At 34.4% G+C, this 16721-nt stretch overlaps 1 protein-coding gene across 1 annotated transcript in view; it reads right to left on the bottom strand.

The window, feature by feature from the left end:
- Window positions 1–16721, bottom strand: part of LOC111051144 — a 502268-nt gene that overhangs the window by 14532 nt on the left and 471015 nt on the right. The window contains exons 24-31 of the mRNA XM_039438199.1: window positions 10223–10331; window positions 9461–9640; window positions 8767–8885; window positions 7702–7878; window positions 6549–6736; window positions 4864–5021; window positions 3454–3690; window positions 1894–2148 (exon numbers count right to left, since the gene is read on the bottom strand). Coding sequence (XP_039294133.1) covers window positions 1894–2148; window positions 3454–3690; window positions 4864–5021; window positions 6549–6736; window positions 7702–7878; window positions 8767–8885; window positions 9461–9640; window positions 10223–10331 — 1423 coding nt within the window. The remainder of the gene's footprint in view (window positions 1–1893; window positions 2149–3453; window positions 3691–4863; window positions 5022–6548; window positions 6737–7701; window positions 7879–8766; window positions 8886–9460; window positions 9641–10222; window positions 10332–16721) is intronic.

The raw sequence follows: 16721 nt of genomic DNA, 5'->3' as shown, positions 1-16721 counted from the left end.
TCAACTATCATTTTCATATTCAATCTAGAAACAACTTGGTTGATGGCACAGTCAATCAAGAAGTTCCAGCTGATGATAGAGGAGAGTTTCATCTGATCTTATATAGTATAGTACTCAATTTAATTGATCAACATTGCCGTTGAAGAAAAATGAAGATTTTGTCTTCATATCTAAGACATTGACAAATTATTCTATTGTTTCCTTCCCAATAGAAAGGAATAAGTTTCGTTGTTGAGAATATCAATCTTGATGTTAGCCTATATTTATTGAATTCGAGTTATTTCAAACTTGGAGATTCAATTATTGAAAGTCAGTACAGTATTCAGTATTTTTCATTCCAACTGAGTAGACTAGTTTCAATGGGTATTTTACTTGACTAAAAGATATAGATTTAAGTCCTGTCCTTATTAACATTATTGCGTAATCGTCGTTCATACTAAAGTGTGACTTGACAATAAAAATGCTCTCAAATTCTCATAAGTAAGGATCATGCAGATCTCAAATTGTGTATTATTATATTCATGAGGTACCAAAGCACGAGTAATGGAGTAATTACATTGGGATGAGTTGTTAATGTTTTCTTTAGCTAATTTATAAGTTCACCTCGGTTATTTACTCTTTGTTACCTTGTCCCTCATAATCAACCCACATTATTTGAAACATACAAGAGGTACAGTCCACCCCCGTATAAGAGGTCTCATTATAATTTTCATCCACTTGACTAGGGTTCAACAAAAATGGGTAATCCAAGAACTCATTTCTGATGCTATTTGAAATGAATGATAACTAAATACTACCGACTGAATCAAGAAAGCACATTTCAAGTAATTTCACATCAGCCGTGCATTTTTTTACTGTGATATACACCTTGAACCTGATTGAAATGAGGGGCTTGTTTCTCTAGGTAACACGGAAATAATATAATTTGATTAGATTAACAGTTTAATGTGAACTATGTTTCAAAAAACCTTAATTTTTATTGCTCTATGGTCAATGATATTTCCCACGAGAATAAGAGCATACTATTGCCGTTTTTATTCTAATTCTGTCAAAAAGACCTGGGTGTGCTATCTTTTTAGTTTTTTCAACACAATTATTTCACAGGATTTCTAACCACTGTGGAATCTGGCAGCACTGTACCACTCCATAAGAACAATGCTGCCATTACACTAGTGAGGTTCGCACAGATTATGGTTTAGAAAAATATACTGAAACTGGATTGAGAATTGAAAAACTTAGATATCGAATCTTTCTTGCTCAGGCGGTGCTTCTAATTTTCGGTGACTCCATGTCTAGCTTAGAAGCTAGTTCTCTATCTTCAGTTAAATAGCTCTGGAATTTTGAATCACTCCTGAGAGACTTAAAATACGTTACTGGGCCTAACTGAACTTGTTCTTGTCTGGAGAATCATGAGAGCTAGTTTGAGTATTACAAGCTATTGATACTATTAATCAGAAATGAGTTCAAGCATTACCACTAAGTAGTGCAAGACGAGATGGCCGCTGTTTGTCAATTCAACCAACGAGAGTTAGGAGCCATTTCGTTGTATGCTACCCATATAGTACATCAAAAAAATTGCCGCTGGTTATCAATCCAACCAACGAAAACCAGGAGCCATCTCGTCGTGTGCTACCCATATAGTACAACACGGAAATGGCCGCTGGTTGCCAATTCAACCAACGGGAACCAGGAGCCATCTCGTGTGTCACAACACGAGAATGAGACGTCCTAGAAAACAACACGGAAATGAGTAGGCTTAGAAACTCATTTCCGCGTCGCTTTGTCACTTGTCGCGCGCGGCCGCCAGGTAGCACTGCATACAGGGTGCCACCGCCGTGACTGTGGCGGGAGCCGAGGGGCCGGGAATGGGGTGCTGCTTGCGGTGATGCTTACCGAGGTCCTTGACGGTGGGCGGGTGATAGTTCTCGGGCTGCTGTGAGCTCTGGATGAGCCTCGCCTGACTGCCGGTGCTGCCCGCAGACAGGGTGGAGGTGGTGCTGAGAGTGAGGTGGTTGGGGGTGCGACCCAGTGACGACTTGCTGCCCTTGCCGCCTCCGCTTGTGCCCGCATGCGCGTGCGTGTCGTCTTCGCCCTCCGACTTGGTGCCCGGGTCACAATCGTGTTTGCCGCTCTTCTCTGTAGCCTCGTCTGCAACATCAAACATAGACAAATAATCAAGGGAATCAATTGAACGGTATCTTAACTCTTAAAATCAAACCGAATCAAGTTTTATTCAATAACATTTCATAATAAATTACACTCGAAAATTACTTTTGAGAGCTTAAACCTACTGCAACATCAAATCAAATTAAATTAAATAACATTACATACAATAATTATTACAATAATCCTTCAAAATTATATTTTTAATATGTGGATATTTCCTAAATAATGTGAAATATTTCTTCTATGTTTAGTTTTGAAGCACCTACATTTGAAAATCTACTTCGTGAAAATACTTGAGGACTGAAAATTTTGTGAATTGAAGAACTACAAGACTTAACCTATTTCGGACTATGTGTTATCTAAACTTGGGACGGGAATAGCATATGGTTACCTTATTTTTCCTCTCCCTATCATTTTGATAATTTGCTTATTGTATAAATGAATAAAATACCGTTACACTTGAAAATGCGGTTGAAACTAGTTGTGATTTGATTAAATAAAAAGGGTATTTGATAAATTGTAATGTTTTTCAATAATTCTAGTAGCCCTGGAAAAAATGAGTATGACAAATTGCATTATAGTTACTCATATTGTAGAAGAGATAAGAGTGAAAGAGTGAGATAAGAGTGAGGGTAATGAATGCCCTCATCCTTATAAACATGAATAAAAATTCATGTTCATATAAAGCAACTTGAAGTTATGCCAAAATTTATATTGATGATGGCCAAAATATAGGGGTCAGTCTTTCACCCTTATCTTTCTAATCAAATAATTCATGCAATCGATTTATTTATTTATTTAGCGTATGGCAGATATACAACAATATAGCTCATGAGTCTCAAATGCCTAGATTCTAGTTATACACAAATTCTTTGAGATGTTGTGTAGGTTTCGGTCAGGAGAACATAAGTTTGTCTGACCGCCATCATTTGCTGGTCTATTTAGCACCCAATTTGCACTATGGAGGCGAACTAGCGTTACACATATTTAATTGCTGGAACAATTTTGAGGTTGAAGAAGGTTAAAACTCAATTTTGAATTCTCACACAAAAAAAAACATTTTCAAATCATCTTCACCTTTACAAATGTCCAAAATTGCTTCAAATTGTAATCTATCACAAACTTCTGTTTAAATTTGCACCCAAAAAACGTTTTGCTATGTTGCTAGATTATTACTTAATAGAAGACATTGAGAAATTTGAAGTAATATTTGGTGGCCATATCTCTGTATTCTTTGCAAGAGTTTGACAACAGCGATTTTATTGATTTTGAAAGAGCTGTACTGACCAACATCGGAGACAGTCTTGCTCCTGGAGCGGAAGTGCTGACTGGTCTGAGGGGGGACATCCGGTGACATCTCGATGTTGTCGTAGTCGATGTTTCCGGCCGAGTGGCGCTGCGGTCCCTTGGGCGGCTTCTTGGGCTTGCCGAGTGTGTGCGAGCCCTGCATTATCACCACGCCGCTCGCCGTCACCGTCTTGCTCATCATTGGCTGCTGCTCCATGCCTTGTTGTTTGTGAGCATCTGCATCAGCAACATCACCACACAACATTCAATCATTTCCAAAATATACATGAAAATAAAATATAAAATAATATGGAAAAAATAGAACATATAAATTAAATGGAAAATCAAATACAGGTTGTTCTGAAAAAAGGTGCCCATAAGCCAGGGGGTGTCAAAATAAGAAAAGTTATAATTATGATAGGTCCGAAAATGCTTAGTTACCAAGTTATACAGAGTGAAAGATTCCGTCTGAATCTCACTACCCTACGAGTAATGGTTGGCTGTTAATTAAGATGTTAAATTCAGCGTACTTCATGTAAAATGAACTGAGAAATTAAATAAAACCGTTTCCAGACCGTTAGCTACAGCAGTTTTTGAGATATGTGACGAAATAGGCGAAACTTGGTCCCAAAAAACAAGTTCCTTCAAGGTTTGAAGCAGATTTACTATGTTAAATGTACAATAAACACAAAATATATATTTTCTTAAAGAACTTGTAGAAAATTTAATTTTGAAAAGAAAGATGTAGAATCAGTCTATAATAGACAAACGCAACCTTGGAAAAATAATCCTTAATTACATACAAAACGCATGAAAAATAGACAAAATCTGTTGAGCTCTCTATATTGGTCATTTATTAAAACTCCAAAAATATGCTTCATTTACATAACAAATAAGATTCAAATAAAATAATTATCAAAACAAAAAATATTAGTAACCTAACATTGGAAAAAATACTCTAGAAACTACATGGAAAAAGTAGTTTGGTAGTGAATTAGCTTGATGGGGTATATTCAAGGGAAAACTTCCCTACATAGAAGAGTTAACTTTTTCACAAATCAAATACATGTGATAGAGGACATGATATCATAAAACATCATTGAAGAGAGAAATATTAGAGTTCATATTCCAGAAGTGAAATTTAATAGTAGAATTGAGTTGAATTGAGTTGCTTAACATACTCAAACCTGAAGGTGAAGAATGATCTAAACGTCATGCAACCTAATTCACTTTTGAGGTTACCGTACCATTCAGTCACTGTTAATAAGAATACGATTCTGACACTGATGAGTATGCTGGAATTCTCCTATGAAGAATCGATAAAGAAATTGAACTCATTTTTAGAATAACAATTGAACTAATAATTTCAAAAAACAGTTTTAGCAAACGCCGTGATAAAGTAAAACTCACTCGCATTCCCAGGTGTAACTCTGCCCAGAGTGGCTGTATTGCTGACCAGTTGGGAAGGAGACGTCCCAGGTTTGGTGGCTGGTATGCTCATGTTCCTCACACTCTCTCTTATTATCTGTCTTATCGTTTTCAGGAAAGCATTGCGGAAATCAGATGTACTGCAAAAAGAAAACACAGTATTTTAATAAATCCATGATTATCCTACGTAGAAGTGGGAGTAGGCTGAAAAACATTTAAATTTACAAATACATTGACACGGTAAGACTCAAGTTTAATGAAAATTAAACTTGCTGACAATGAATCCTATGTCGCTATGTGATTTAAATTATGCTTCATTCAGTGATACTGTGAACTATTTCTCGTAATTATAATGAATAAATGAATAAATATTTCTCGAATATTTATTGAAATATTACAATACATGGACCATTGTCAGACAGCATAAAACAGGTTATAACCTGTCAGACAATAAAAGGTTAACAACAAAACTATTAGTAAAAAATATACTAGACGTTGTAAAACCTTGTTGACTACAGTGAACCTAAAAATATTCAACAGTGTACAAGCACTCAATAACTCTTTCAAAACCCGCATAAATTTGCTGAGTGGCAGCTGCTTTAAATGGTCGGGAGTATGGTATAATATTCATGAATATAGTTTGCAAGTCGTCCTCATAGTGTTGAGATTGATGGAACCTAACAGTTCGTGATGGAACAAGGAATTCAAGTCATTTTAAATAACATAGCAGTTCATAATAGATCAAGAAATATAAATCATAAATTGAAATATACAAGTGAAACAATGGCAGTGAATAATATTCTATTCCATCACCGTAAGGAACAATTCTACAAGAATTTTCACTTCAATTATAGGCTATTATCATGCATTGATGGAGTATTAGGAATTTTAAAAATTTTGAAATGTGTTTTTATAGCGTCAAATAGGCGGGCGTCCACTACCTACTACGGAAATGTGGAATTGAAAATGTCTTGTACCGTACATTTGAGTTTCGGACATTTTCAATTCCGGGTTCCTGTATTAGCTATTGGCCGCTACTATTTTCACTTCCTTATGTTAGTATGTTTTGAACATCAGTGGAAAAACATTTCAAATATGACTTTATGGATAATGAAATTGTTCAGAATTCAAAGACGAACCTCAATTTGATACTGGTTTTTGATAAAATCGAAACAATAGCAAGTTAATAGCTTAATCCCGAACTTAAATCTGCCTCCTATCAGGTCTAAAATCATCATTTTTGCTCCTGAGATTATCTCATTTTAGCCTGATCCCGACCACCGAGATTATCTTTTGAACCCGAGTTGATCTACGCTTGAACTCAGAAATCCACCGAGATTAGTTTTTAGCCTAGACAGGAACTCAGCAAACCGATTTTTAGACCGCGGGTTTTTCCCTGCGATAATTGCCGGTCGGCCAACTTTTGCGCTCGAGCGTGGTTAATCCCAATCTCAGCAAACCGATTTTTGATCCGCGGCGCAAAAACCGGTTTTTAGCCGAGCGCAAGAGATAATCCCAGCAATCGCCCCTAAATGTCCCTGTATGCAGGGTTTAGTACTTCATCTTAATCATATCATATTAAATTGACATTTCTTCAATAATATTGAAGTGTTGTATAATAGTGAAGTATAATAAAATATTATATTGAGTGAAGTCCTAGTGTTTACCTGTTTGAGAGAACATAGACTTTTTCGGATCGCCTCTGCAACTGGGACCTGAGATGAATGAGTTCCCACAAGAAGTGCGAATCCATGTCCTTGGCTGAGCTGGCTCTCACCTGCACCTCAGTCACGGGAATCAGCACTTGGTAACGGATTATTTCCACCTCGTTGGCACTGCCTTTACTAGCCACACTCTGCAATTTAAATTAATAATACATTAGTATGGAAAATTTTAAACGAAGATAATTAATTCAATTGAATTTTCATTCAATCACTCAGAATAACACATCTTTCAGAAGAGTACCACAGGCTTGAGACCAGAACTGTTCAATTTTAATTTACACAACAGTCCAATAATGTAGCTAGGTAGTGCCACTTCCACATTTCTCAATTACACACTCCAATTTACAATCCAAAACAAACAAAAACATTTTCCAGAATTGTAACCAATGAAGTTTTTACAAAACATACCTTATATGAAAAATAATTCTAACATGAATTGAACCAGTTTAACCACAATTGAAAAAGTCCAAAATTTGAAAAACCTGGAAATTTTAAATCTTGAAAGGTTCTCCATTTTATTGTTAAGAGAAAAATGAAGCTCACTCCTGTTGTGTGATTTAAAAGATGCAACTGTAGTCTATGTAAATTTTTAATACTTCATTTGGAAAGGGATCATTCATAGGGATAGGGATTTTATTGTTATTAGAAAAATAAAGCTCAATCCTGTTGTGTGATTTAAAAGAAGAAACTGTAGCCTATTATGTAGATTTTTAATGCTTGATTTGGATAGGGTTCATTCATAGGGATAGGGATTTTATTGTTATGAGAAAAATAAAGCTCACTCCTGTTGTGTGATTTAAAAGAAGCAAATGTAGCCTATTATGTACATTTTTAATGCTTTATTTGGATAGGGATCATTCATAGGGATAGGGATAGGGATTTCCATAGGGATAGAATTACCATTCTATTATTATATCTGGATCGTAATAAAAAAAAATCTAAAATCATGAACTGTCTGATACAAGTCCAAGTTCAGAAGGGCCTACTTCATGTTCATATAAATAATTTGTATATAGAATTCTTTTATTTCTTAAATATATTCATTGACTTAAAGTCTTTAATTTTTGTAATTTATTAATATTAAACGAAAACTCACCATCAACTTCTTCTTCTGTCTGAGTCGTTCTTTGCAGAGGAATACCACAGCCGATTTGAAAACAAAGCACATCGCATGAAGTTCAAGACCCTTCTTGATTTTTCCAAGGAAATCGGAAATGTTGAGCCACTCAACACCTCCGTAGTAGAGCAAATCACCAGGACTGAGATCAATTGGCTATGGAAGGAAGATGAATTTAGGGTGAACATTCAAGAATTAATTTCAGCTCAGGAAGTTGAAATACGGTACTCCTCAATGTTAAGTCTGAGCAAAGCTAATAACATATTATTTATTTTCTAACAATTTTTTATAGTGTTAGAAAACTGAAATAGGAATAGTAGTATTTGATTGTTTTTGAAGAGATATTGTGGTATTTCTCCATAATGAAAAATGCACCAATCTAGCTGAGGATGGGGCAGGTGTAGCCCCGAAACCATGGTCCTTTTGTAAAAACAAAATTAAAGTGGTATTGACAACATCATCATGTCATCGTCTCATTTGTTCAACAGTATTTCTCAATATAGGCTAGATATCCATCATGATTGGTACATAGTTTACAGGAAGAACCTTAACAGTATAGCACATCATGATAACTTACAGCGCTTTTTAATGAAGTAGATTAGTTAAGTCTCTTGAATGTGAGGTATTAGTGTTGATTATGTCCAATGATAAAATATATGGATGATGAGGTTCCGAAACTTTTCAATGTAAATTTTCAACATTTGTTACAATTGTATATGCGGTTTTTTGAGAAATAACTTAGTTTGATTTTTTGTAAGTAGACACATACAACACAGTCCATAATTACTTGGCATTAGTTAAACGTCTGTTCCAATTTTTGACAGATTCATAAAAGTGCAACAAATGATTGGATATATGAATAGCATAAGAATATAGAGTGAATAATTCATCAGTAGACAGCCAATATTCCTCTTGATTTATCAGTGAATCACATCCTCCCGATTCACTTGAGTTAATATGAGGCACCTACTTCAATTTAAATAGGTTTCAAACTACAAAAATAAGTGATGATAACTAAGAGTTTGGATAACTCAGATTACTCACTTGTTTGCATGATTTCTGGTGCTGCCTAAATAGATGATCAAATATGGCTCCATATTCCTCATGGATCCTTTGCATTTCATTGATGTGCTCCGCTACTTTTTCCATTCCTTTAAGAGCCTCTGCAAAATTCAATATTCGATTAATAAAATTATAATCAGCATTATGTTGTTAACTGGTACTAAATTGATATAAATAATCATGATAAATATGAGACTACACTCATGCGAGTGCATAGAAAATGTTAAGACTTTTTATCCAACAGACAGAATCATTCATTGCATAATTCGACATCCAGTTTGAATAAGGATGCAAAGTGATAATTTTCTGTAGCTTTTCTAGAGTTAACTACAATGGAATTGAAATCATACGGATGAAAATGAGGTAAAAATATATTTAAACATTCTTTATTGATATAGCCTACACTTGGTTGTTACATTGGTAATATTGATAGTCACATTCATTCAAGGTTGAACTGTAAAGATATTTCGGAAGGTTTCAAAAGTTAACTGCAATGGAATTGAGAATACGGTTAACACGTTTACATAAGTTCAATATTAGTGAATTTAGTTATTGAGAATTGAAATTCATAGTATGTATATTTATTATTGATACCTACTATATAATAAATTACTATCATAGTTCATAATATTATTCCAAACAAATTGAATACATGATGAACAAATTTTGAACTTACCGACTAAATGTAAATGTTGATCAGATTGAGGATCAGTCAAGTTTCTAAGCTGCTGCAAAAGCAGCGGATATTTGAGTATTCTTTGTATGGGTTTAATCAGGTACGATTCAAGTGTAGAGGAATGTTGTTGACGGGGATTTCTAGAAGATAGGAACTCTTGCAGTGCTTGGTTTCCCTCATCTGAAACAGCAACCACATTATTCATATTAGTTATCATGCTAAAATTAATCCCTTAAAATAATAAATGACTAATTAACTAAAGATTATCAACTCAATTTTTTAATTACAAGTATATGTATCCTTTTATTATGACTTTTGATATAATATTGTGGATTCAATAATAGTGTTTTTGTTGTAGATTGATTTACGAGATTTCACTCGAAAGCTCAACTGATTCAAATTAAGTTCCCTTTATTATTGTCATCAACTTTAGAAAACCGAAACACGATTTCCACTTTTAAGTTTTGTAACACAAACAATTGAACTAATGCCAATTGTTTCAATGTCATAGACTCAAGGAGACTACTTCAAAATTACTGATTTTCATTTATTTCGATTGGATAGCTCATTGTCAAATAATTAACTATCGATGCCATTATATCCAGATGACACACTAATTATTAATGTACTTCTTTGCAATTATTCATGAATGAATTGTAAATAACTATAACTTCACACTCGTAAATAATAATGGGGATTCAGATAATCGGTCCCGAATCATTCATAATATCAATTGGAAAATATAGAAATGAAGATACTTACTGGGATGTAACACTTTTTGAGCTTTGGAATGACTTGCACAAAACGAACTGTACAACTTGAAGTGATTGACATAGTAAAGAAAAGCGCTGCCCACAGAGAAGAGAACGTTCTGTAAAAGAAATTATTGAAATCAATAAATTGAATAACTTAAAATTCCATTCAGAAGAGTTTGTATACATATGTACGAGATTGATTTACGAGATTTCACTCAAAAGCTAAACTGATTCAAATGAAGTTTTCTTCAGTATTATAATCATTTATTCAATGCAAAACTGAGTTTGAGCCACAAATGGCGACCATGTGCTCTCCTAAAATTTAAAAATTGTAGATATATGTTATTTGTTGCAACACGTGCTCTGAACATATTGTATTTAAGAATATGAATGCTCGAAGAGCTAGAATAATAAAAAGAACCGTTTCTCGAAACTATTGAGAATGCATTTGAATAGCTTACCTAGACAGACGCTGGGGTATTATTCTTTTGAAAATAGTTTGAGACAAAATCATTCTTTCCTAGAAATTTGCTAACAGCATTCCTAACGTCAGTCACAGACACGTTTACAATAGAAACCACATGGCCCACTGTGCTTTGTGTCAACCCTTGTATATATCTATAGCATAAGTTGATGGCAGGTGAATGAAAATTGTGAATAGCGATATAGATATATAGTTAGGAGAGAAGTAAATATAGATATGTGAGTTAGTTCACAATGTAACCACGTGGTTAGCATATGCTACAATTTTACCACGTGGTTAGCATATGAATATTATTGAAGCAATTATTTGATGATCAATTATTTGAATGGTGATCACATAAAACGATAAACATGATATATGAGTAAATGTATTTATAAATTAGGTCATGAAGTAGATTAGGCTATATGTATAAAGTATTCAACAAATAATGTTGTACAATAAATTATAATTCAATAATTATTATAAGCTAATTAAGTTAGTTGAATCCGAATTCATAGGCTAAGGACAAATTTGTAAATAGAATAAATTAGGTATATTTGATTGAAACAGGTTGACAATGAGTATAAGAAACCTGCTTAATTAATTGATTAGTAATTAATTGGTATCTCATTAATTTGATTTATTCAACTCGATTGTAATGATTACTGTATGACATTGTATTTTGTTCATTTCATGTATTTATTATTGAAGTATTTGCTATATTAGATTTATAAGATTGATTACTGTATTAATCAAATCAATGCATTCAATTGTCAGTATCCAAACTTCAGAGTTTAAATATTGATAAAATATATGATATCATTTGTTTTAATAATGAAGGGGAGCCATAGTTTAAAATGATTTAACATAATAAACATTATAGTGAATTCAAATTGATATTTGAATTCAATTTGTAAGCAGAATATTAGCTGAAGAGTTTGAGTGTAGGCGGAGCTAGAGGGCGAAGGGTGATGAGGGGTGGAAAATCGTGGTGCTAGTATATATGCAGGCAGACCCTGTCTTGCAAGTTAGTGGCATTTGAGTGGCAGTTAGTGGCAGTTAGTGGCAGTTGAGTTGCAGTGAGTTGCTGTTAGTTGTAGGAGTGAGTTTTTGGTCTCAGACTTCAATTATCCTATAGGGAATTGACTGAGCCAGGTAAAGATTTTATTTAGAATTTTCAATTTTTCTCATTTAAAATCCACACCACCCCACCCTAAAAAGCCCAAATAAGTATATCAAATTTCATAGCATTATAGTAAAGAGCAAACTTAATTATTACTTCTCTTTAAATTCATATCTAAAGACACAATCTTAATTAATTTCTTGAAGCTTACAGTTGAAATTTTCTTCTAAGCACAAATAATAGTTTTTTAAAGCAAGGCTCCCCTAATCATATTCATTCATTAAAATTTATCAATTCTCTTATTTTTGACTATAATCATATTTTTAACTAGAGTTGTTCAATACTTTGATTTTATATCTTATTTTTCAAGTAACCTGATAAAAGTAATAAGAACTGTTTGTTAAATTTTGTTGTTTAAAATTAAACTTGAACTGTTGTACTTTCAAAAACTTAATCATCTTGTATTTATATCTAATCATTACTATATTTTTGATCAATTTTTTATAAATTCATATAAATTTAAAGTTCAATAATAAATTCATAATTAACCTTTGTTTTGCCTTTCACTTCGTACATTCCCTTAAACACGACCCTGATCTATCTATCTTTATCTTTTTCTTCAATACTATTATTAGTTCAGTGAGTGAAATATAAGTATCCACACAGTGAGTGAAGTTACAGTAAAGTAATTATTTTATCAATTCATAGTAATTGATTGGCGCCGGGCAAAATACCGTATAGAGTGAGGGAGTTCGAAACCCACTCTAAACAAAGACCGAAGTGGGAAAGAGTTCAAAATGTCGCCGCAACTAGGGGCCAGATTCTAAGTTAATCTGCTGAAGTGTATCAAGTGAAAGTGCATAATAGTGAATTGGTATATATAATCACCTCCATTTGTGTGAAATTCTTATTGAGTGTGCTACAGAAGTGTGATAATTATTATTATTAGTATTGCCAGGTAGGAAAGTTATCCATTTAAATTCTTCAAATTCTCAGTGTTTAACCTATTCACTTGATTATTTTGTATATCAATTTTTGAATTCGTATTTGGTGCGCTCAACTATATGTAGATTTTTATATTGGTTATAGGAAAGTTGATATTATTTATTCTCATTCAATATTACTTTGGGTAGCTTTATTTTAAAAGTCTGTTATTTGGGTTTAATCAATCATTCATCATATTATTTTTGTGAATATAATTTTGGGTTATATTAGTAGAATTGGGTATAGAAATAGAGAATAGGAAGCCCTGAGTATAGTATCATTTATATCTTTTGTATATTATTTTATCCAGTCAAGCATCATAGAAAGTTAAATTTTAATTATTTATTTGTGGGTGTAGTTTATTAAACAGTATTTTAATCTTCTGTATGAACATTATTTGGGTCATGTATGAGCTTCGTGATAAGTAGGATTAGTAATAGGTTCGTAGTATAGGTTACCTATGTCAGGATATTTTCTTAGAAATAGGGTTGTGAACACACTTCAATCAGACACAATGGCAACAAATGAGAGCACCACAACAAATTTCGAAAGCAGTGAGGGCAGCACAGACAACACCATTGAGAGTCAGGAGCAATATTCACCGGAGATGTTACCGAATTCTGACATGGTAAATCAACCTGGTGACTCTCATGACGACCAAGAGCAAATTCCGAGTGGAAAAAGGAGTAAAGTAGGACTATCAGGGAACGAAATGGACAAGATTTTCAACTTATTAACAAGTATGAGGGAAGATATGGGTGCCAGTTTCGAAGAAAACAGTAAGAAATTGGAAGAAAACAGTAAGAAATTGGAAGAGAATAAGAAAGAAATGAACGAAAAGTTAGAAAAGTTAAGTAGCAATGTAGAACAGCTGGAGAGAAGATTTGAGAAGAAAATGGAGGAAAAAACTAAAGAGATTTGTGGTGAGATAGCAATGAAAATAACAGCAGTTGAGAAAAACGTCGAGAGAATAGATAAGAGACTTTCAACAGAGATCGCATCGGTGAGAAAGGAGCTATCAGAGAAATCAGGTGGAATGGATAATGCAGCCTTTAAAAAATTTGAGGAGCAGCTCGCGGAATTTTACAGAGAGAAGGAGAGGATGAAAACGGAATTCGAGAAGGCCAGGACACAACCGATTATCGTCAACACCAGCTGTAGGGGATTGGATGAAGTGCCAAAATTTGAGAAATATCTGGAGAATCCTATGCAATTTTTGATTAAGTTGAAAGAATATTTGCGGCGTAGTGGGAAAAGTAACTGGAGTGAGCAATCAAGCATCATTGAAAAGTCATTTGATAGTCAACACTCAGCATGGTGGATGATTATTCAGGCTAGCATTGACTCTCTAGAACAATTTGAGGAGCGTTTCACTAATAAATTCTGGAGCCAACTCATTCAAGATTCAGTGCGAGAGAGATTGAGAACCGGAAAATTTATTAGAGGGAGGAAGTTAAACGCAAGTGAGTACTTCATAAAGCAGATGCTCATTGCAAGGAATTTGACACCGGCACTCTCGGATGAAGAAATCATAATAAAACTAGTCAAACACTATGGAACTGGACTGGAAACAGCTAGATTCAATAGGAATGTTAAGACAGTGCCCGAGATGGAAAAACTATTGGAAGAATGGAGCTTGCAGAATATCGATGTTGAGAAAAATGAATTAAGGGAGAAGCAAGAACAAAAAGAGAAGAATGTATGGGTAAAAAGAGAAGAGAGAAAAAGTCCGCAAATGCAAAGGAGAGAGCAGGAGATTGGTAACGGACAGCAGCGTCGGGACAACAATCTGACTTTCAACGGCAATAAGGGAAGAGGAGGATTCATTCGAGATGGAAAATGGAATAGCGACCAGAATGCTAATTGGCAGAACACCAATTCGTCACCAAATGTGAATTGGAGGAGGAGAGACGTGAATCAGCCACGCAGTCAGCAGAGTCCAGCAGGAGAGAAAGGAGAAAAACAGCAAGAGAATCCAAAAAACTAAACAACACGCAGAGTGAGGCCCGATCACTGTGTGTTACAAATCATCTAGGGCAACGCAGTAACGACACAAATAAGAAGACAACTGTAAATAATAGATTAGGAATAAACAGCGTAGGTTTAAGGAATAATATTGACATGGAAGAAGAATTATTAGAAGAAGACAGGCCAAGCAATGAATCAATAGAGGACTATAACAGAGCGTTAACAATGTTTGTAAATATAGGAAATAAGAAAGTGAAAGTGGTTGTAGATACCGGTGCAGCAGTTTCAGTCATGACAAAGGGGAAGTTGGATGAAATCGAAAGGGCCATAGGGAAGGTTAGGCATCTACCTGCTGCGGGACTCAGTATATTTGGTGTAACGGGAGTTCGTGCAAAACGTATTTTAAAACAAGTGATGATTGACATTCATGTACAAAATAGGTTAATGCCCACAACGTTCTTAGTGGTAGATATGCTTAATATAGATATTATTGTAGGAATGGACACACTAAAGGCCTATAGAGGAATTATTAACGTGGGAGAAGGAGAGATACGGCTTTGTATTGACAATGAATGGGTGACAGTGAAAGGAGAAGGGTTGAACGATGAAGAGAGAAAGCTGGTAGCAAATTGTCAACTGGAAATGGGTACACGAGAAGGAGAGAAATGGAATGTTTTCATGGACGAAATAGCTGGACAAATAAAAGAGAATCATCCGGAAATCAATGCTACTAATCTTTTTGAAATTTTAGAAAAACATCGCACCCTGTTTAGAGAAGAATTAGGTTGCATAAAAAACTTCGAATATGATCTCAAATTGAAGAATAATGAACCATTTGTTTGTAAGGCTTACCCCGTACCACAAGCGAAAAGAAAAGCAGTTAAAGAAGAGATACAAAAAATGGAAGAGCAAGGAGTAATTCGACAGTGTTCATCTCAATTCATAAACCCTCTCGTTATTGTGCAGAAGAAGGACAATTCAATAAGAGTTTGCATTGATGCACGAGGACTAAATAATGCTTTGTTAAAAGATCACGTAACCCCACAAACCATCGATAATATTTTACAACGTTTTCATCATAGACAGTACTTCACCAGCATCGATTTAAAAAGTTCTTTCTGGCAGGTAAAATTGACAGAAGAGTCGAAGAAACTGACAGCATTTCGCTTCGAGGGTCAAGTGTATTGTTTTGAACGAGTTCCGTTTGGTTTGTGTGTTAGTACGTCGGCGCTTGTGAGAGCTATGCATCATGTTTTGGGGGAAGAGTTCGCAGACAAAGTGATTATTTACGTTGACGACTTATTGATAATAACAGACACCTACCAAGAACATTTGTATATATTAGATCGAGTATTTAAGAAGCTAAATGAATATGGAGTTACAATCAATCTAGAAAAATCAAACATTCTAAAGAAAGAAGTATTGTTTCTGGGACATATTATTTCTAAAGATGGAATTAGGATGAATGAGGAGAGAACACGCGCTATCATATCTTTCAAAACTCCAAAGAATAAAAAAGAACTGCAGTCTTTTCTTGGAATGGCAAATTTTTACAGAAGATTTCAAAGAAATTATGCTGAATTAACTGTTCCATTCAAGCATAATTTGAGCAGTAAGAATAAGTGGAGATGGGAAAAAGAGGAAGATGAAGCTTTTCAAAAAATCAAGGTGAAATTTCTAGAAAGTGTCGTGTTGAAGCACCCTGATTTCAATTCAAAGTTTATAATTACGTGTGATGCAAGTGGATTTGCAGTCGCTGGTGTTTTATCACAGATAAACAAAGATGGAGATGAAGTTGTTATCAGTTTTGCCAGTAAAACTCTAAATCAACAGGAGATAAACTACAGTACAACAGAAAAGGAGTTATACAGCGTGGTGTTTTCCTGTATTAAATTCAGAGAGTATATACTGGGGAATGAATTGATTGTACGCACTGATCACAAGGCAATTACATTTCTCAGGTCATGT

Source organism: Nilaparvata lugens, chromosome 11, assembly GCF_014356525.2.
Source record: "Nilaparvata lugens isolate BPH chromosome 11, ASM1435652v1, whole genome shotgun sequence".
In the NCBI taxonomy this organism is placed as follows: Eukaryota; Metazoa; Arthropoda; class Insecta; order Hemiptera; family Delphacidae; genus Nilaparvata; species Nilaparvata lugens.
This window is presented reverse-complemented; position numbering and strand designations above follow the sequence as displayed.